This window comes from Panthera tigris, chromosome F3, assembly GCF_018350195.1.
Source record: "Panthera tigris isolate Pti1 chromosome F3, P.tigris_Pti1_mat1.1, whole genome shotgun sequence".
Taxonomy (NCBI): domain Eukaryota; kingdom Metazoa; phylum Chordata; class Mammalia; order Carnivora; family Felidae; genus Panthera; species Panthera tigris.
Window position 1 is genome coordinate 2755885 of NC_056678.1, and position 15903 is coordinate 2771787.

The window sequence follows — 15903 nt, forward strand, 5'->3', positions numbered from 1 at the left end:
CCAAGCCCAAAGCTCTGAAAAATTAAGTCCCTTCCACCTGAAATTAATTATACAAAAGGTTATTAGTCTCACACATCGACTGCAAGAACAGGTTTATACACAGAAATCCTATTTTTCTCTTTTCTTTGGAGGTAAAGGTGGAGTGATGTAACAAACTATTTCAATGTCCCTTCTGGCCTTTATCTGTGAAATGAAACCATACAATCTATGAGCCGGAAAGGATAGTAACGATCAGCGACTGAATCTCGCAACCAAAGCTCAGACCCCCTGTACATTTCCACATGGCCCACAACAACGTGTCTCTGGATACACAACATAATAAAGATGTAAACAGCAGCAGCAGTAAATCTGAAGTGTGAGAGAAGGAGAAGCGGTGGAGGTTACAGCTTAAACTAATGTGAACTAGAAACTATTTCACTAAGTCTCATGGTCACCGCAAAGAAAAAACCTGTAGCAGATTCACCAACGATTAAGAAAGGGGACTCAAAGCATATCCCCCCTAGCGACTGCCACCTTACGCCCGAGCAGGTGCAGGTGATGGGAACTCCCTGTCCCAGGCACGCGATTCCATCTCTGCGGGGCTGTGGTTTTTAGTTCTTTACTCTGAGTCAGTAATCTCTCACACTTCTTTTTTTGTTTTATTTATTTGTTTATTTTGAGAGAGAGAGCGAGCAAGTGTGTGCAACCAGGGGGCGGCAGAGAAAGGAAAAGAGAGAGAATCTCAAGCAGGCTCTGTGCTGTCAGTGCAGAGCCTGACATGGGGCTCGATCTCACAAATCGTGAGATCATGACCTGAGCTGAGATCGAGCAGGAAGCTTAACTGACTGAGCCACCCAGGCGTCTCGATCTCTCAAATTTCTATCCACAGGGTCTATTTCCAGCTCTTGGCATTGAAGAAAACACATTTCACAGGTAAGACCTCAAAAAAGCCACAAAATACCCATCATGTTTGCCCGGAGTTCTCTACGCTCCAGGTGTAGCTAATTCCCTCACACTTGCTAAAGATCTACATTTTATATCCCAGCTCTGTTAAGTATACAATAGGGACAAATTATTTAACCTTTCTGAGCCTCAATATTGTCGCCTATAAAATGGAGATGACTTCTCCATAGGGTTCTTGTGAGGGTTACAAACAACGTGTTCCAATGTGCTGGTGGAGTGCCCACAAAGCACACACAGACAGCGGCCATTATGCTAACGATGTCCCACACCTGGACAAGTAGCTCTCTTCTGAAAGACTCGATTTGTCTTTAACCCTAAAGGATGCTGTCTCAAACAAAAAGCATTACCCAGGGATGGTCGGATCTGCACAGAAGAGAGCAGCATGTCTCTCTCTTCCCTCACCCTAGATACTGTATTTCCATCAAACCAGCCCGAGATCAGATTAATGTGCTGGTTGGGGGGGGGGGGCGCAGAGAGAGAGGGAGACACAGAAGCCGAAGCAGGCTCCAGGCTCTGAGCTGCCAGCACAGAGCCCGACGCGGGGCTCCAGCCCACAAACCAGGAGATCGTGACCTGAGCCAAGTCGGATGCTTAACCGACTGAGTTCCCCAGGTGCCCCACAACAAACCTCTGAATAAAGGAAGACACAGGGTTTACAAAACTGAGTGGCAGGATAAGAAAAAGCACCCTAGACGGTGCTGACTCCAGAGCTCAACTTGGTAAATATTAAGCCACAGTAGCTCCCATGTAGCAAACAGATAAAAGCACAGTAGCCCTCCCTTATCCGTGGGGTGCACAATCCAAGACCCTGTGGATGACTGAAACCACGGAGAGGACCGAACCCTATATATGGAATGCTTTTTCCTATACATATACATCCACGATAAAACTAAATTTATCAAATTAGGCACAGTAACAGAACAAGAATAATAAGATAAAACAATTCTAACCATACACTGTAACAAAAGTGATGTGGACATGGCCTCACTGGCCCCCACTCACCCTTGTGATGACGGGAGATGATAAAACACGCACGCGACGAATGAGGTGACGAACGAGGCGATGTGGGGTAAACGACGCAGGAGCTGGGACGTGGCATCAAGGCTACCGCGACCTTCTGACGCGGTATCAGGAAGATCACCAGCTTCCGGACCCCAGCTGACCACCGTGGGGGGTGAAACCAGCGGTGAGGGGAGCTACTGCAGACACTATCTCCTCTTGGGGGCGGTTTCCAGAGTGGGCGCCTTGTGGAAGTTCATCACCACACACTTATGAGCTGTGTACTTTCCTGAACGTGTATTAAATGAAGGGGAGGCCTCCCGGGGAATGTCAAAGTAACTCACATGAAACACACACGTACACATAAGAAAGCAGGAAAATATAAATTCAAAATTTAATGATGTTGGATAGTAAGAATTCAATTTCAAATTATCTGGGGCTAGACCACTCAAGTCCAGGAGGCACACACTAATTACACAGGCTACCAAAGAATGAACGACAGCTGCACATCGCTGTAAAACCTTGATGGGGCCATTCATACCAATGGTGGGAAATGCCTGTGCTTAAAGATGACAAAACGAATGGAACCATCTCAGCATGTCCACGTGACTGCCTCTCTGAGACCCGTAACATAACTGAGCGTATGACCAAGTCTAATCAACAGCAATGCTAGTGGAAACGCATCAACAATTCCATAAGGACACTGAGTCCAAGACTTACGACTTAAGTTCTTCCGAATTCGACTACAGGTTTTACATACCATACCCTCAAAAATACTCCTGTCATGCTCGCTCGCTCACTCTCACACATGCACTCACACACACACACACACACCCCAGATCCCTAGATCTGTCTACTGAAAAGGCCTAGAAACAATGACCAATCCAGTAGCAAAGAGCAGCCACGCCTATCACCCAGATGATGGCTCTTCAAAGGCTGTTTACCACTAACAGGTTGGAACCTCGTCTCCTTGGACAAACGGCTAATTCCTGCTGAGGCAGGAAATGTTTACGAATAACCTGGAACATCTCATCATACCAGATAGCAAGGAAGCTACGAAAAACTATTAGTCATGTCAAAGGGAACTTATGAGCGAATTCGACAAGGCTCCCACTTGCTAAAGACAGTATTGAGCATCGATAAGAGCTTAAAAAAAATAAATCAAATACGTTTAAAAGCATGAGTACATAATGACATCAAAAAAAAGTGTCACCTGGGGCGCCTGGGTGGCTCAGTCGGTTAAGCGTCTGACTTCAGCTCAGGTCATGATCTCACGGTCTGTGAGTTCGAGCCCCGCGTGGGGCTCTGTGCTGACAGCTCAGAGCCTGGAGCCCATTTCAGATTCTGTGTCTCCCTCTCTCTCTGCCCCTCCCCTGTTCATGCTCTGTCTCTCTCTGTCTCAAAAATAAATAAACATTAAAAAAAAAAAAATTTTATAAAAAAAAAAAAAAAGTGTCACCTGTTGAGGCCGCTAGAGAAAGAACTCATTATTCTGAAAACTAATAAAGGGAAAGACGCATTCTTCCTTTCCTGTTTGAATTTCTACTCCAAACCAAATAGCATATGAAGAAAAGCATTCCAGTGAAAGAAAGACCATTAGACTATTACCATTTTTCAATCCCTAATGAATTAACACATCCATTTTCAATTTACACGAGTTTAAAAAGATCATTACATTAGCTAAGTGCAGGCCTCCCAAAAAATCTAATACTGTATTAGCAGCAATGGGACTTAGCAGGTCAATATTTTGATAAGCACATTTACTTCAGTCCTTTGGAAGCAATTTTTGCCCCATTACATTCAAAATCTCGAACCTGATAGCAATATTACGTAGGAATTCAGATGGCTCTCTCATGCTTCACTCCTCCAGATATCCAAAGAGACTCCATAAAGTGATCACGTGGAGAAAAACCGTATGCATCTTTCCATGAGCCCTTAATATTTCCAGGCAAACATATTTAAAAAGTTCCCAAAAAGCGATGAGGCAGCAGGGCAGTAACTCTGAATATTTTGCTCAGCACACCTTCAGAAGAAGCAGGGTGTGCTTTCCACCTCCTGCAGTGGGGAGACCTCTCTGGAATCAGAGAGCGAGCCGGCCCTGCCTCTAACGCCCAGTGGCCTGGATCAAGTTTCTCAACTAGGAAGCCCCAACAATACCCCAAATACTCAGCAATACCCCAAATACTCAAAGGTCTGTGGAAACAAAATAACATATCTAGGGTTCTCAAAATGGTACCTGATGTGACTGCCACAGGGTCTTTAACTCCTCTTTTGGACCCTAAGTCCCTTCACAGCAAAAGTGAATGTACTGTTCATCTATATTGGTGACCTAACCCACCTACTTAGAACGTTATCTGTACTAGGGACTTAACACCATCTGAAGTTTGTTTATTTAGTCTTAAACTCATTTGTTTAAATAATCTTGACACCCAGTGTGGGGCTCGAACTCACAACCCCAAGATCAAGAAACACAGGCTCTACCGACCGAGCCAGCCGGGTGCCCCAACGAGGTCTGAAGTTTAGATGGGAAGATGCTAACTTACGTTTACCTGTATTTTCATCTATGATTTTATTTTTACCTGCATAAAATTAAGACAGTAGGTAGTTGACATACTGGGTCCGGTTACTGGCTTGTGACCACAGTGACAGGGGTGGAATGAGAAATGGGGTCTGTGACTCCCAATCCAAGTTATTTTCAACAGATATCCACACTCTAAAGGTTCCTATTTATTCCACAGCAGAAGATAAAATGGAATGTCATTTCTAATTCTTGTTGAGATTCTAGTACAAAACCACAAAACAGCGATCTATTAGAAAATGTTGCAGGGCGCCTGGGTGGCTCAGTCGGTTACAGTGTCTGACCTTGGCTCAGGTCATGGTCTCATGGTTCATGAGTTCGGGTCCCCGCATCAGGCTCTCTGCTGTCAGTATGCAGCCTGCTTTGGATCCTCTGTCTCCCTCGCTCTCTGCCCCTTCCCCACTCGCACTCTCCCTCTCAAAATTGAACAAACCTTTAAAAAATTTTTTTAAAGAAACCCTTGCAAAACCGACAAAAATGACAAGCACCGCGCTGGGATTACACGTTAAAACAAAGGCAGCAACAGTTGACTCACCCATAATTCTGACTGCTTTTAGACGCCCCCCACCAGGTGTCTCCTATCCTAACAGCCTCATCATTGCTGACCACGAAGTGATCTACACAGAAAGGTAACTTTAACTGCCATGTTATTTCTCCTTTTAAGTATCTGAATGCCGCTTTGAGAGCTTAATTTAGGAACTAAATGAACCGTACCTATCAATGTAGCTTTTATTCTCCAAGGTCACTGGTAACTAGGCCCCCAAATTACAGGTTCCTCAAGGACTCCTACTACTCAACAAGAATGTTAAAAGAATGTTAGCTTTAGACCAAATCTTAAGTCGGAGACGTCAAATATCATCATCTAATCCAGCTGTATACACACACACACACACACACACACACACACACACACACACAGAAACTGAGTCTGGAAAAGTTAACTGCCTAGGAATTTACATGGTAAATAGAATCCAGGGCTTCCCGACCCCCAAAACAATGCCAAATTCACTGCAGGTTATACAGTATTTTAATCTTACAAAGAAAATATTACTATTTTCAAATAAGACAGGCTCAGAAGATTGTCACCTTTTTTTTGTTGTTGGTCATGTGGCCAAAGCTAGGATTAAAAGTTGGCCCTTTCCTATTCTCAAATACCTTTGTGCTACAATATACTTGAAGCTTATTGAACATTTGGAAAAGTTAAGTTCCAAGAATAAAAGTTTGAAGTAAAATGTAGTTATAGGAGTTGTATAGGAGCCACCAGATTTTTATCTAAGTGGTAATCTATCACCACCATAGGAAACACGAAATTCAAGCCAGTGACCTAAGACCCATTAGCCATTACCAATTCCCCACGCTGGCCAGTGCGCAGAGGGCTGAACTCAATGTGCAAGGACAATGAACATTTCAAGGGTAAGCTTTTTAATAAAAAAAAAAAAAAAAATGGAATAAATGTGGAATAACCAAATGTTCTAGAAAACTTATAAAACACTTCCATTAGTTTGCACAAAGTTATGCGGAGAGAAAACAAGTAACTTCTGAACGTATCCCTACCACGAACTACACAACTTCAGCTACTCAAGTATGTCCTGCCCTCCAAAAGGAACTCCCTCTGGGAAAAGTGTCATAAATATGCTGTTCTGGAATGTACCCGAAACCTAGCAACCACTTTTAAAGTTGCATTCGGCCGTGGATCCGCCCCACAAGATCTAAATATCTCTAAGAATCAAACTAACAGGCGTCTCATCAGTCTTTCCCACTGAAAAGATCATGTGACTGGTATCGCCACCAGTGAATCACCCAAAAAAGGAGAAAGAAAAAAAAAAAAAAACAACCCACACACCACAATCCTGCTCCAAGACAAGAGACGTCTTACAATTAATTGTGCGAGAAACAGAGAATACTTGTAGGCCTTAACTGAGAACTCACTCTTGCGCATTGCTTCCAAGTACAATTTTAACCATCTAGAAGTTACTAGAACACTGAGGGCACCCCTTCCTTTTAGAGGTGGACGAGCCGGAGGGGACGCATTAGCTTAATACTTCCTCCTCACGGCCACATCAAAACCGCCAGGTGTGCAAGTCCTATTCGAGTTGATGGTTCCCCGGAATGACTGCAAAGGGAAGGGAAGGAACCGATGGGAAGATATCTTCCTCCCCAGAAAAGGGGTAAAAATCGGGGGAACCTGGTGTGCCAAACCATAGGAAGCAAGAAAAGGAATACGACCGTTAGAAAAAAAGCAAAGCAAAACAAAACGAAACCAAGACCAACCGCAAACAAAAAACCATCCCAGAACGGGATCCTCTAGGAGAGAAAAGGGCTCATTCTTCCACCCCGGCCCGTGGAAACCCGAGAAGCTGAATCAGGTCAAACGTCCTGGTAACCCCGGGGAGGCAGGACCAGGACCGCAAAACCCAGGTTCCGGGCCCGTCAGAGGTGTGTGACCCAGCGGCCCAGAGCGGGGAGACAAACTTCGGGGACCCCCCAAGGACGCAGCCTGCTCGGGTCGCCGCGGCCCGGGCGGGCCAGGCGGGCACTGGCCCCGTCACGCTCGGGCCCCGGGCGGACTCCGCGGGGCGGCCGAGGCGGGGGCGCGGCCGGGCCGGCTCACCTTTGAAGAAGCGCAGCGCCAGGCCGTACAGCTCCTCCAGGCCGAAGCCCCAGCGCTGCTCCAGCCGCCGCGCCTCCTCCGCCGCGCCCCCGGCCGCCGCCTCCCCGGGCTCCGGCTGCTGCCCTGCGGCGCCCGGCCCCCGGCCCGCCCCGGGAGGAGAGGGCGGCGGCAGCGGCGGCGGCAGCAGCGGGGCGCCCTCCGCGCCGGGCCGCTCCTCCGGGTCCGGGCTCAGCGTGAGGCCGTCGACCGAGACCTCGAGCCGCTCTGCGTTCAGCACCGCCGCCATCTCCGGCTGCTGCGCCTCCTCGGCGGGGGACAGGCGGCGGCCACGTATCGACTTCCTGCTGACCTCTGACCCTCGGCGACGCCGGAACTTCCGCCGCTGAGAAGGATCTCCGGCTCCGCGAGAGGGGCTGAGGCCCGCGCCCCGCCCCTCCGCGACCCCCAGGCCCGCTGGCCCCGCCCCGGCCAGCCCCGGCCCGCGTCCGCCCGCGGGCGTCGTCCTCCCCGCCCCTCCCCCCCCCCCCCCCCGCTCCTTCAGCACGGCGGTCAAGGGCCCGCGGGGCGGGGTCGCGGGGGAACGGCGGAGCCAGCGAGGCCCGCGGGGCTCGGGTCGGAGATGGGGGTGGGGGTCGCGGAGGGGAGGTGCCTACGGGGCCGGGGTCGTGGAGGGGGTGGGGCCCGCGGGGGCTGACGCCGCAGCAGGGCGGGGGTCACGGAGGGGCGGGGCCAGCGGGGCCCTCGGGGTTCCGGTCGGAGGGGGGCGCGGGTCACGGAGGGGCGGGGCCCACGGGGCCCGAGTCGCGGAGGGGCGGGGCCACTGGGGGCGGGGCCAGAGGAGCTGGGGTCGCAGACAGAGAGCTGGGGTGACTGCGGGCACGTGTCCTGCCCTACCGGCCGAGACTCCTTCCGTCCGCGGGGTCGTGTGCTTCCCAGAACGGCCCCCACTCTGCCTTGGTCTCCACACAAACCGAAGGAAATGCTGGGCCAATGCCTTTTTTTTTTTAAGGGGTGACTGAGGCTGCAGAAAGTTCCTGGGCTCCTGTGAGGTTGTATTAAATTGGTAGACGCTGGTTTTGCAGGACCGGGAGCTCATACGATTTGTGGGGCCCCTATTAAAAAAAATACCCAAGGGGCTCCTGGGGGGACTCGGCTGGTTAAGCATCTGACTTGGGTTTTGGCTCAGATCATGATCTAGTTAGTGAGTTCGAGACTCCGCCTACACGCTGGCTGGCAGTGAGGAGCCTGCTTGGGATTCTCTGTCCCTCACCCTCTGTCTCTCCCCTGCTCATTAATTCTCTCTCTCTCTGTCTTAAAATAAGTAAACTTAAAAAAAAAAAAAAAACAAGAAAAAAAACCCTTCTTTAAAAAAATCTGAAAGAAAGAAAAAACCCTTCTTTAAAAAAATCCAAAAATTATGTAGGTAAATATGTTTAGAAAGAGAAATCACAAATGACACTTTGATAAGTTGAAAAACGCCACAAGCATCACACACGACCATAAAATATTTGTTAACTTCCTGACACACTTATACAGGGTGTCCAAAAGTCCAGAAACACAGTTCATTTTTTTTAAAGATTGAAAATGCCCTTGGCAGCATTATGCATATTTACCTGTGTGTCTAGACTTTATGGGCACCATTTATGATAATTTTCCCCACGTTTTCAGGCCGCATACTTTTTTTTTTTTAATTTTTTTTTTTTTAACGTTTATTTATTTTTGGGACAGAGAGACAGAGCATGAACGGGGGAGGGGCAGAGAGAGAGGGAGACACAGAATGGGAAGCAGGCTCTCTTAGCCATCAGCCCAGAGCCTGATGCGGGGCTCAAACTCACGGACCGCGAGATCGTGACCTGAGCTGAAGTCGGACGCTTAACGACTGAGCCACCCAGGCGCCCCAAGGCCGCATACTTTCAATCACCTTTTCCTATGACATTTTGTAATAGTTTCTATAAAGAAAATAGAAAAAGGTCAGTCTTATTCTCAGCATGGTGATCAAAAACTTTTTATTAGGGGACCCCTGGGTGGCTCATGGCTCAGTTGGTTAAGTGTCTGACTTTGACTCAGGTCATGACCTCACGGCTGGTGGGTTGGAGCCCCAACCTGTCAGTGCAGAGCCTGGAACCTGCTTCTGATTCTACGTCTCCCTCTCTCTCTCTCTGACCCTCCCCTACTCGCACTGTCTCTCAAAAATAAATATTTTTTTAAAAAAACTTTTTATTTGGAGGGAAGGAAAAATAAGAGAAAACCAGAGAGTGAGGCAAACCATAAGAAACTTTTAAATACAGAGAACAAACCGGGGGTTGATGGGGTGGGGAAAATGGGTGATGGGCATTGAGGAGGGCCCTTGTTGGGATGAACCCTGGGTGTCATATGCGATGAATCACTGGGTTCTACTCCTGAAGCCAAGACTATACTGTATGTTAACTAACTTGAGAATGAAAAAATAAAGTCGTAGATACTTTGACAGGCCAAAAAAAAAAAAAAAGTGTATTATTGTTTATGTTTTAGTTTCCCACGTCATTACCGTTATTAGTGTGTATTGTTTTAAAGATTATTGTCAAATTTGGAAAAACCTGTATCGAGTTTCTTTCACATCTGAGCTCTAATATTTCAGGGATGTTTGGCGGCTTGAATGGCCATTTTGTGTATGGTTTTTGGTGGATTCCCAGTGTTTTTCAGAACAAGATTTGTCTGCTCCGTTAAGACAGGTTCTGATTCATTAAGATAAACAAAACATGTGACTTCAACTACAGACAGATTCGTTGTAGTAAGAAAGAGTACGAGTTTGTATCCCATAAACCCAAGAATTCTAATATGTTCCATTATTTTTTTTCAATTTTTTAATGTTTTATTTATTTTTGAGAGAGAGAGAGAGAGAGTGAGCAGGGAAGGAGCAGAGAGAGAGGGAAACACAGAATCTGAAGCAGGTTCCGGGCTCTGAGCTGTCAGCACAGAGCCCAGTGTGGGGCTGGAACTCGTGAACCACAAGATCATAACCTGAGCCAAAATCGGACGCTCGATCGACTGAGCCACCCAGGCGCCCCTTATTATTATTTTTTTAAAGTTTATTTTGAGAGAGCGATTGAGTGCAATCAGGGGAGGGGCAGAGAGAGAAGAGAAAGAGAATCCCAAGCAGGCTCAGCCTTCAGCACAGAGCCCATCACGGGGCTCAAACCCACGAACCGTGAGATCGCGACCTGAGCTGAAACCGAGAGTTGCACACGCTTAACTGACTGAGCCCCCCAGGCGCCCTGGTTGGGCATTTGAGATTAGGCATTGAGAGACTTGATTCTTCCACCAATAATTTTTTCCTCTTGACGGTTGCAAGGGTTTCCTGTGGACCAGTTTCTCATTTCCTTTCACATCTTGTCCACCCCCCCGCCCCGGCCCCCCACTGCCCATGTATTTTCTGTGCCAGGTGTCACAGAGCTCCTTTGCCCCCTGGCCCTGCACGTTTGTGACACGGTGCTGGCTGAGTTGGCATTTCGGGCAGTAGGTGTATTTCAGAAAGCCGTTCCTACACCTACCGTGAGCACTGATTTAACAGAGCTCCAGTTAAAGGTATCCCTTAATCATCGTCCCCAGGTCCCCAGAAAGTCCCATTCCTGAACCCTCTAACGCGGAGGAGTGACAGAGGGAAGTGAGGACGCAAAGAGACAGTGGTCTTACGTATCTTGTTTCAGAAACTTTGACAGAAGCTTTGGACCAGGCGAAAATACCACAGCGGCCTTGGAAGGGCCTGTGTGCGCGCGGGCTTGGGAACGAGCTTCGTTAATTGATGGTGAACCCGCCTCTAGTCGTAGGGGACTCTCATTCTGCTACTCTGAGCCCCAGTGACTTGTTTCCACTTAGCCTGGATCTTTATTCGTATTACATGTTACATATTTATTCGCATTCGGATTACATGGCCAAAGCTCCAAGAAGTCCTAACTGTATTTCCTTGATGTGCTAGGCTCACTGCTCCAGCCCCAGTACCCAGTACCTGTCACGCGACGGGTAAATAGAATTCTTCTTGGAAATACAGATTCCGTCTTCTGAGTGTTCTCCAATAAGCATTCCTTTCGTAACCTGAAAAAAAAATTTTTTTTTTAACAAGTATAAATAGGGGCGCCTGGGTGGCTCAGTCGGTTAGGCATCGGACTTCGGCTCAGGTCAGGATCTCCGGGTTTGTGAGATCGAGCCCCGCGTCGGGGTCCGTGCTGTCCGCACAGAGCCTGCTCTGGATTCTCTGTTCCCATCTTTCTTTCTGCCCCCCTCCCCCGGCACTCGCTCTCTCTCACTTTCTCTCAAAAATGAACATAAAAAAAAAGATTAAAAAAAAAAGAGTATAAGTATTAAAACCTATAGAACATACCTAGGAAGATGGACAGGTAAAATCTGATAAACTAATCATTGACTTTTTTTTTTTTTTTTTTTACTGTTTTGGAGTTTAACATATTGAATAATCTTTTTTTATGTTTATTTATTTTGAGAGAGAGAGAGGAGCATGGGGTAGAGAGAGGGAGGCATAGAATCCCAAGCAGGCTTTTTTTTTTTCTTTCAAAAAAATTTTTTAATGTTTATTTTTGAGAGGGAGAGACAGAGTGTGAGCGGGGGCGGGGGGGGGAGGGTGGACAGAGAGAGAAGGAGACACAATCCGAAGCAGGCTCCAGGCTCCGAGCTGTCAGCCCAGAGCCCAACACGGGGCTCGATCCCACGAACCATGAGATCATGACCTGAGCCAAAATCAAGAGTCAGACACCCAGCCAACTGAGCCGCCCAGGCGTCCCAGTTTTACCATTTCTGAAATTTTTAGAAGTTTCCTCCCTCAGATCAACGTTTCCCTCTGTTCCCTCTGCAAAGTATTCACCTTCTCTGCGAAATGTTATTAGATTCCCAGAGACTGAGTTCAACTCCGTGCATTTCCGGCTTTCTCTGTGATAATCACTACTCCGTAAATGTTGCGCTTTAGTCACACAGAACGCTTTAGTGGGGATAATTATTTTGTACTCCTTGCCTGCAAGCACAGGGAGGGCCAAGGTCATCCCTCTGGAGCCCCACAGCCCCTGTCACAGGATAGAAGCGTTTTATGAGGCTTGCAAGGTTGTTAGCTTGAATTGGTTGTTACCGCCTTCAGATCTGCGCCTGCCCTTGGCGCTGGATGACCGTGACCGGAGGCTGCCTCCTCGAGGAGGGACATGTGCTCTAAGTTTGCAACAGTCGCCCCAGCCAGTCGTGAGGGACACCGTCCTTGCTGTGATTGATCATTTTGCACCAATATCTGTTTACAGTGGTACCTGCGTGGCCACCATGGGCATGTATTCGTGTTTGTAACTCCCTAATACAGAAGAAAGAAAATGGCATCCTGCCTGGAGGGTTTGAAGAGATAATTCTGATTGATCATTGATAATTCTTTAAAAAAAATTTTTTTTAATGTTTCTTTATTTTTGAGAGAGAGTCAGTGTGAGCGGCGGAGGGGCAGAGAGAGAGAGGGAGACACAGAATCCGAAACAGACTCCAGGCTCTGAGCCATCAGCACAGAGCCCAATGCGGGGCTCGAACTCACGAACCGTGAGATCATGACCTGAGCCGAAGTCGGACGCTTAATGGACGGAGCCACCCAGGTGCCCCTCGATCTGTCACTTTTTAGATGCTGTGACCTTAGACTCACTTTCCGGACCTCTGTCTCTTTACCTGGAAAAAAGTCAAAATTGTTCTGGGCTGTCAGCCTGGAGCCTGCATCGGATCCTCTGTCCGCCTCTCTCTGCTCCTCCCCTACTCTCTCTTTTAAAAATAAATAAAAATAAATATATATTTTAAAGTATATGCTTTTAGGATCACCTGTGTGGCTCAGTCGGTTGAATGTCCGACTTCGCCTCAGGTCATGATCTCACGGCCTGTGAGTTCGAGCCCCGCTTCAGGCTCTGTACCGACAGTTCAGAGCCTGGAGCCTGCTTCGGATTCTGTGTCTCCCTCTCTCTCTGCCCCTCCCCTGCTCATGCTCCGTCTCCCTCTGTCTCTCAGAAATAAATGTTAAAAAAATTTTTTTAAAGTATGTGTTTTTAAAAACAAATCTCCCATAATCCCATTACTGAGATCTTTGCTCAAAAAGTTTTTTCTAACATTTATTTATTTTTGAGAGACAGAGCACAAGCCGGGGAGGGGCAGAGAGAGAGGGAGATCCGGAATCCGAAGCAGGCTCCGGGCTCCGAGCTGTCGGCACAGAGCCCGACGCGGGGCTCGACCTCACGAACCGGGAGATCATGACCTGAGCTGAAGTCGGACGCTTAACTGTCTGAGCCACCCAGGCAGCCCCCCATTACTGAGATCTAACCAGCGTTAGCAATGTGGGGTTCATTCTTCCCGTCTTGCAAATGCTAAATCCATATAATAATAATAATGATGATGATGATAATGATAATAGTAATAAATAGTTATTACGAAGTAGTACCCCCCACTGACAGTAGGAAGAAGCTGTTTAGGAGAGGAGGCCCTTGATTCAAGGACCTGTTAAAAAGCTGCTCAGACTAATGCTGAAGCTTCAGGGCCCCGCAGCCCCACCTGCTGGCCGGAGGCGGGAGCGCTGCGGCAGGTGGACTCCCTGCGCTCCCGTCCTCTCCCGGCTGCGGACTCAGCCCTGCGGCCCCGGCCCCGCGGCCCCGTGGCCACCTCCTAGGTGGGGCAGGAGGTTGGGGGCGTCGGTGGCGACGGCCTCTGTGGCTCCGCCTGGGCTCCTCAGAGCCAGAATAAAGGCCGGGGCTCTGCGCGGAGGGGCAGGGGCGGGGGCGAGACACCGAGCACGGTGACACTTCCCTGAATGAAGGATGTGAAAACCAAGAGCCCATCAGCCATGCTGGAGGAAGGACCGAATTATCTTTCCTTTCTCTCAATAGGACATTGTTATCGCCTGGAGACAAGGGACATGCAGCCAAAAGAAAAGTTGGAAGAAAAATAAGCGCAGAGGTGTCTCAGGAAGTTAAGCGACAGGAATGACAGCCGCGATTCCCGTGTCGTTTGAATTTTGCCCTACCAGTCAGCTCTTTTTAACATTTGCGAGTCATCGGGGTGTCATTTCCAAGTAAACACTCGTTTCTGTACCTCATTTTCTATTCTTTGTGCTAAAGAACTCCCCTTCAGGGGTGGCTCCTTCGGTTAAGCGTCTGACTCCTGGTTTCGGCTCAGGTCATGATCTCACGGTTCGTGAGTTCGAGGCCCGCGTCGGGCTCTGCGCTGACGGTGCAGAACCTGCTCGGGATCCTCTCTCTCCCTCTCTCTGCCCCTCCCCTGCTCTCTCTCCCTCTCTCTCATTCTCTCCTTCCCAAAATACATAAATAAACTTTTAAAAAAAAATGCTGTTTGAAATAAGTCCCCTTGTCCCTATATTAAAACGAGGAAACGGGGATGCCTGGAGGGCTCAACCGGTAGAGCATGTGACTTGTGATCTCGGGGTCGTGAGTTTGAGCCCCACGCTGGGTGTAGAGATTACTTAAATAAATTAAAATTTTGAATCAATCAGTAAAACGAGGAAACTGAGTCACAGAGCCGGTGGAGAAGTCTCCGTGTGTGGTCAGGTCTGTCCGACTCCTCAGCCCGAAGGGCTGGCTGTGTCTCCAGCCCCGGTCGGCCTGTACCCCCGGAGTCTTAGCGGCCTGTGGGGCCCCTGCATTCAGCTAACTAACACTGCTAACAGCTTCTCGGGGCTCCGAACGTCCCTGCCACAGAGCCTAAGCCGCCACCAGCCGTCACTCTCCCTGCGCAGAGCGGATCATGGGTGCTGCTCAAGGCGATGCGTCCTTGCAAGACCTTGGTTGTCCACAGACACCCCGGCCCTGGAACCCCCATCTGGATAAACAGCCCCCCCGGGATATTCACGATGGTCGGTGAATTTATTTCACACATACCGTGCCCCAAGCACTTCCCGTGCTTTGCCTCATCTAGTCCTCAAAGTCTCGTGAAGTAGGTATTATGAACCCATTTCACGGAAGAGGAAACAGAGGGTCAGGGAGATTTATAATAATAGGACGAAGGCGGGAGAGTATGGTACTAAGTATTCTAGACTCTAGAGCCGGTCCGTACAATTCTGGAGCCCGTTCTCCCACCATTCTCGCTGTGTGATCTCGAGCACGTTAAATAACCACTCTGGGCCTCAGTGGCACAGCCACCAAGTGACAATAATCGTAACTTACCAGACGTGTGTCAACACACACAACCACACTGGGACGATAAATTCTTCGTAAATGTCTGTTCTTTTAATATCACTTTTTTGTAATGTTTCTTTATTGACTTTTAGACAGAGAGAGAGAGAGAATCCCAAGCAGGCTCCACGCTGTCAGCACAGAGCTCCATTCGGGGCTCGAACCCACGAACCATGAGATCATGACCTGAGCTGAAATCAAGAGCCAGACGCTTAACCGACTGAGCCCCCCCCCCAGGCACTCTTTAGTATCATGGCTTTTACAGAAGCCTCCCAGAGTCCTAAAGAAAAACCATCATGCAGAATTCTGCCCCCCAAGATCGCCGCGGTGGACACGGGGTTCTGTTAGCATATGGGCATCGTTTCTTAACTGTGTGCCCTCCCGGCCCAGCCAGGCAGAAGTTGCTATTTGAGAGACTAAGTCCCTTCCGCCCCCACTCACCTGGCTTGGCCTGGGGCTGGTCAGGTGAGGACGACATTTGATTTCAGTCTCTTGGCAACCGGTACAGAGAGTCCCTTCAGAGGGTGCCAAGATAGAGGCCCAGGAATGTTTATTACAACAGCATTTTATTTATTTTTAATGCTTATTTATTTTTG

At 48.6% G+C, this 15903-nt stretch overlaps 1 protein-coding gene and 1 long non-coding RNA gene across 2 annotated transcripts in view; one reads left to right on the forward strand and one right to left on the reverse strand.

Moving 5' to 3' along the window:
* Positions 1 to 7562, reverse strand: part of ACBD3 (acyl-CoA binding domain containing 3) — a 31992-nt gene extending 24430 nt beyond the window's left edge. Inside the window, exon 1 of the mRNA XM_042975810.1 lies at positions 7131 to 7562. Within this exon, the coding sequence (XP_042831744.1) occupies positions 7131 to 7416 (286 nt within the window). The 5' untranslated portion in view covers positions 7417 to 7562. The remainder of the gene's footprint in view (positions 1 to 7130) is intronic.
* LOC122235782 lies at positions 6236 to 14209 on the forward strand. The gene is made up of 2 exons (XR_006213820.1): positions 6236 to 6955; positions 14006 to 14209. It is a non-coding gene; the product is annotated as an uncharacterized LOC122235782 (long non-coding RNA).
* Positions 14210 to 15903: the final 1694 nt, after the last annotated feature.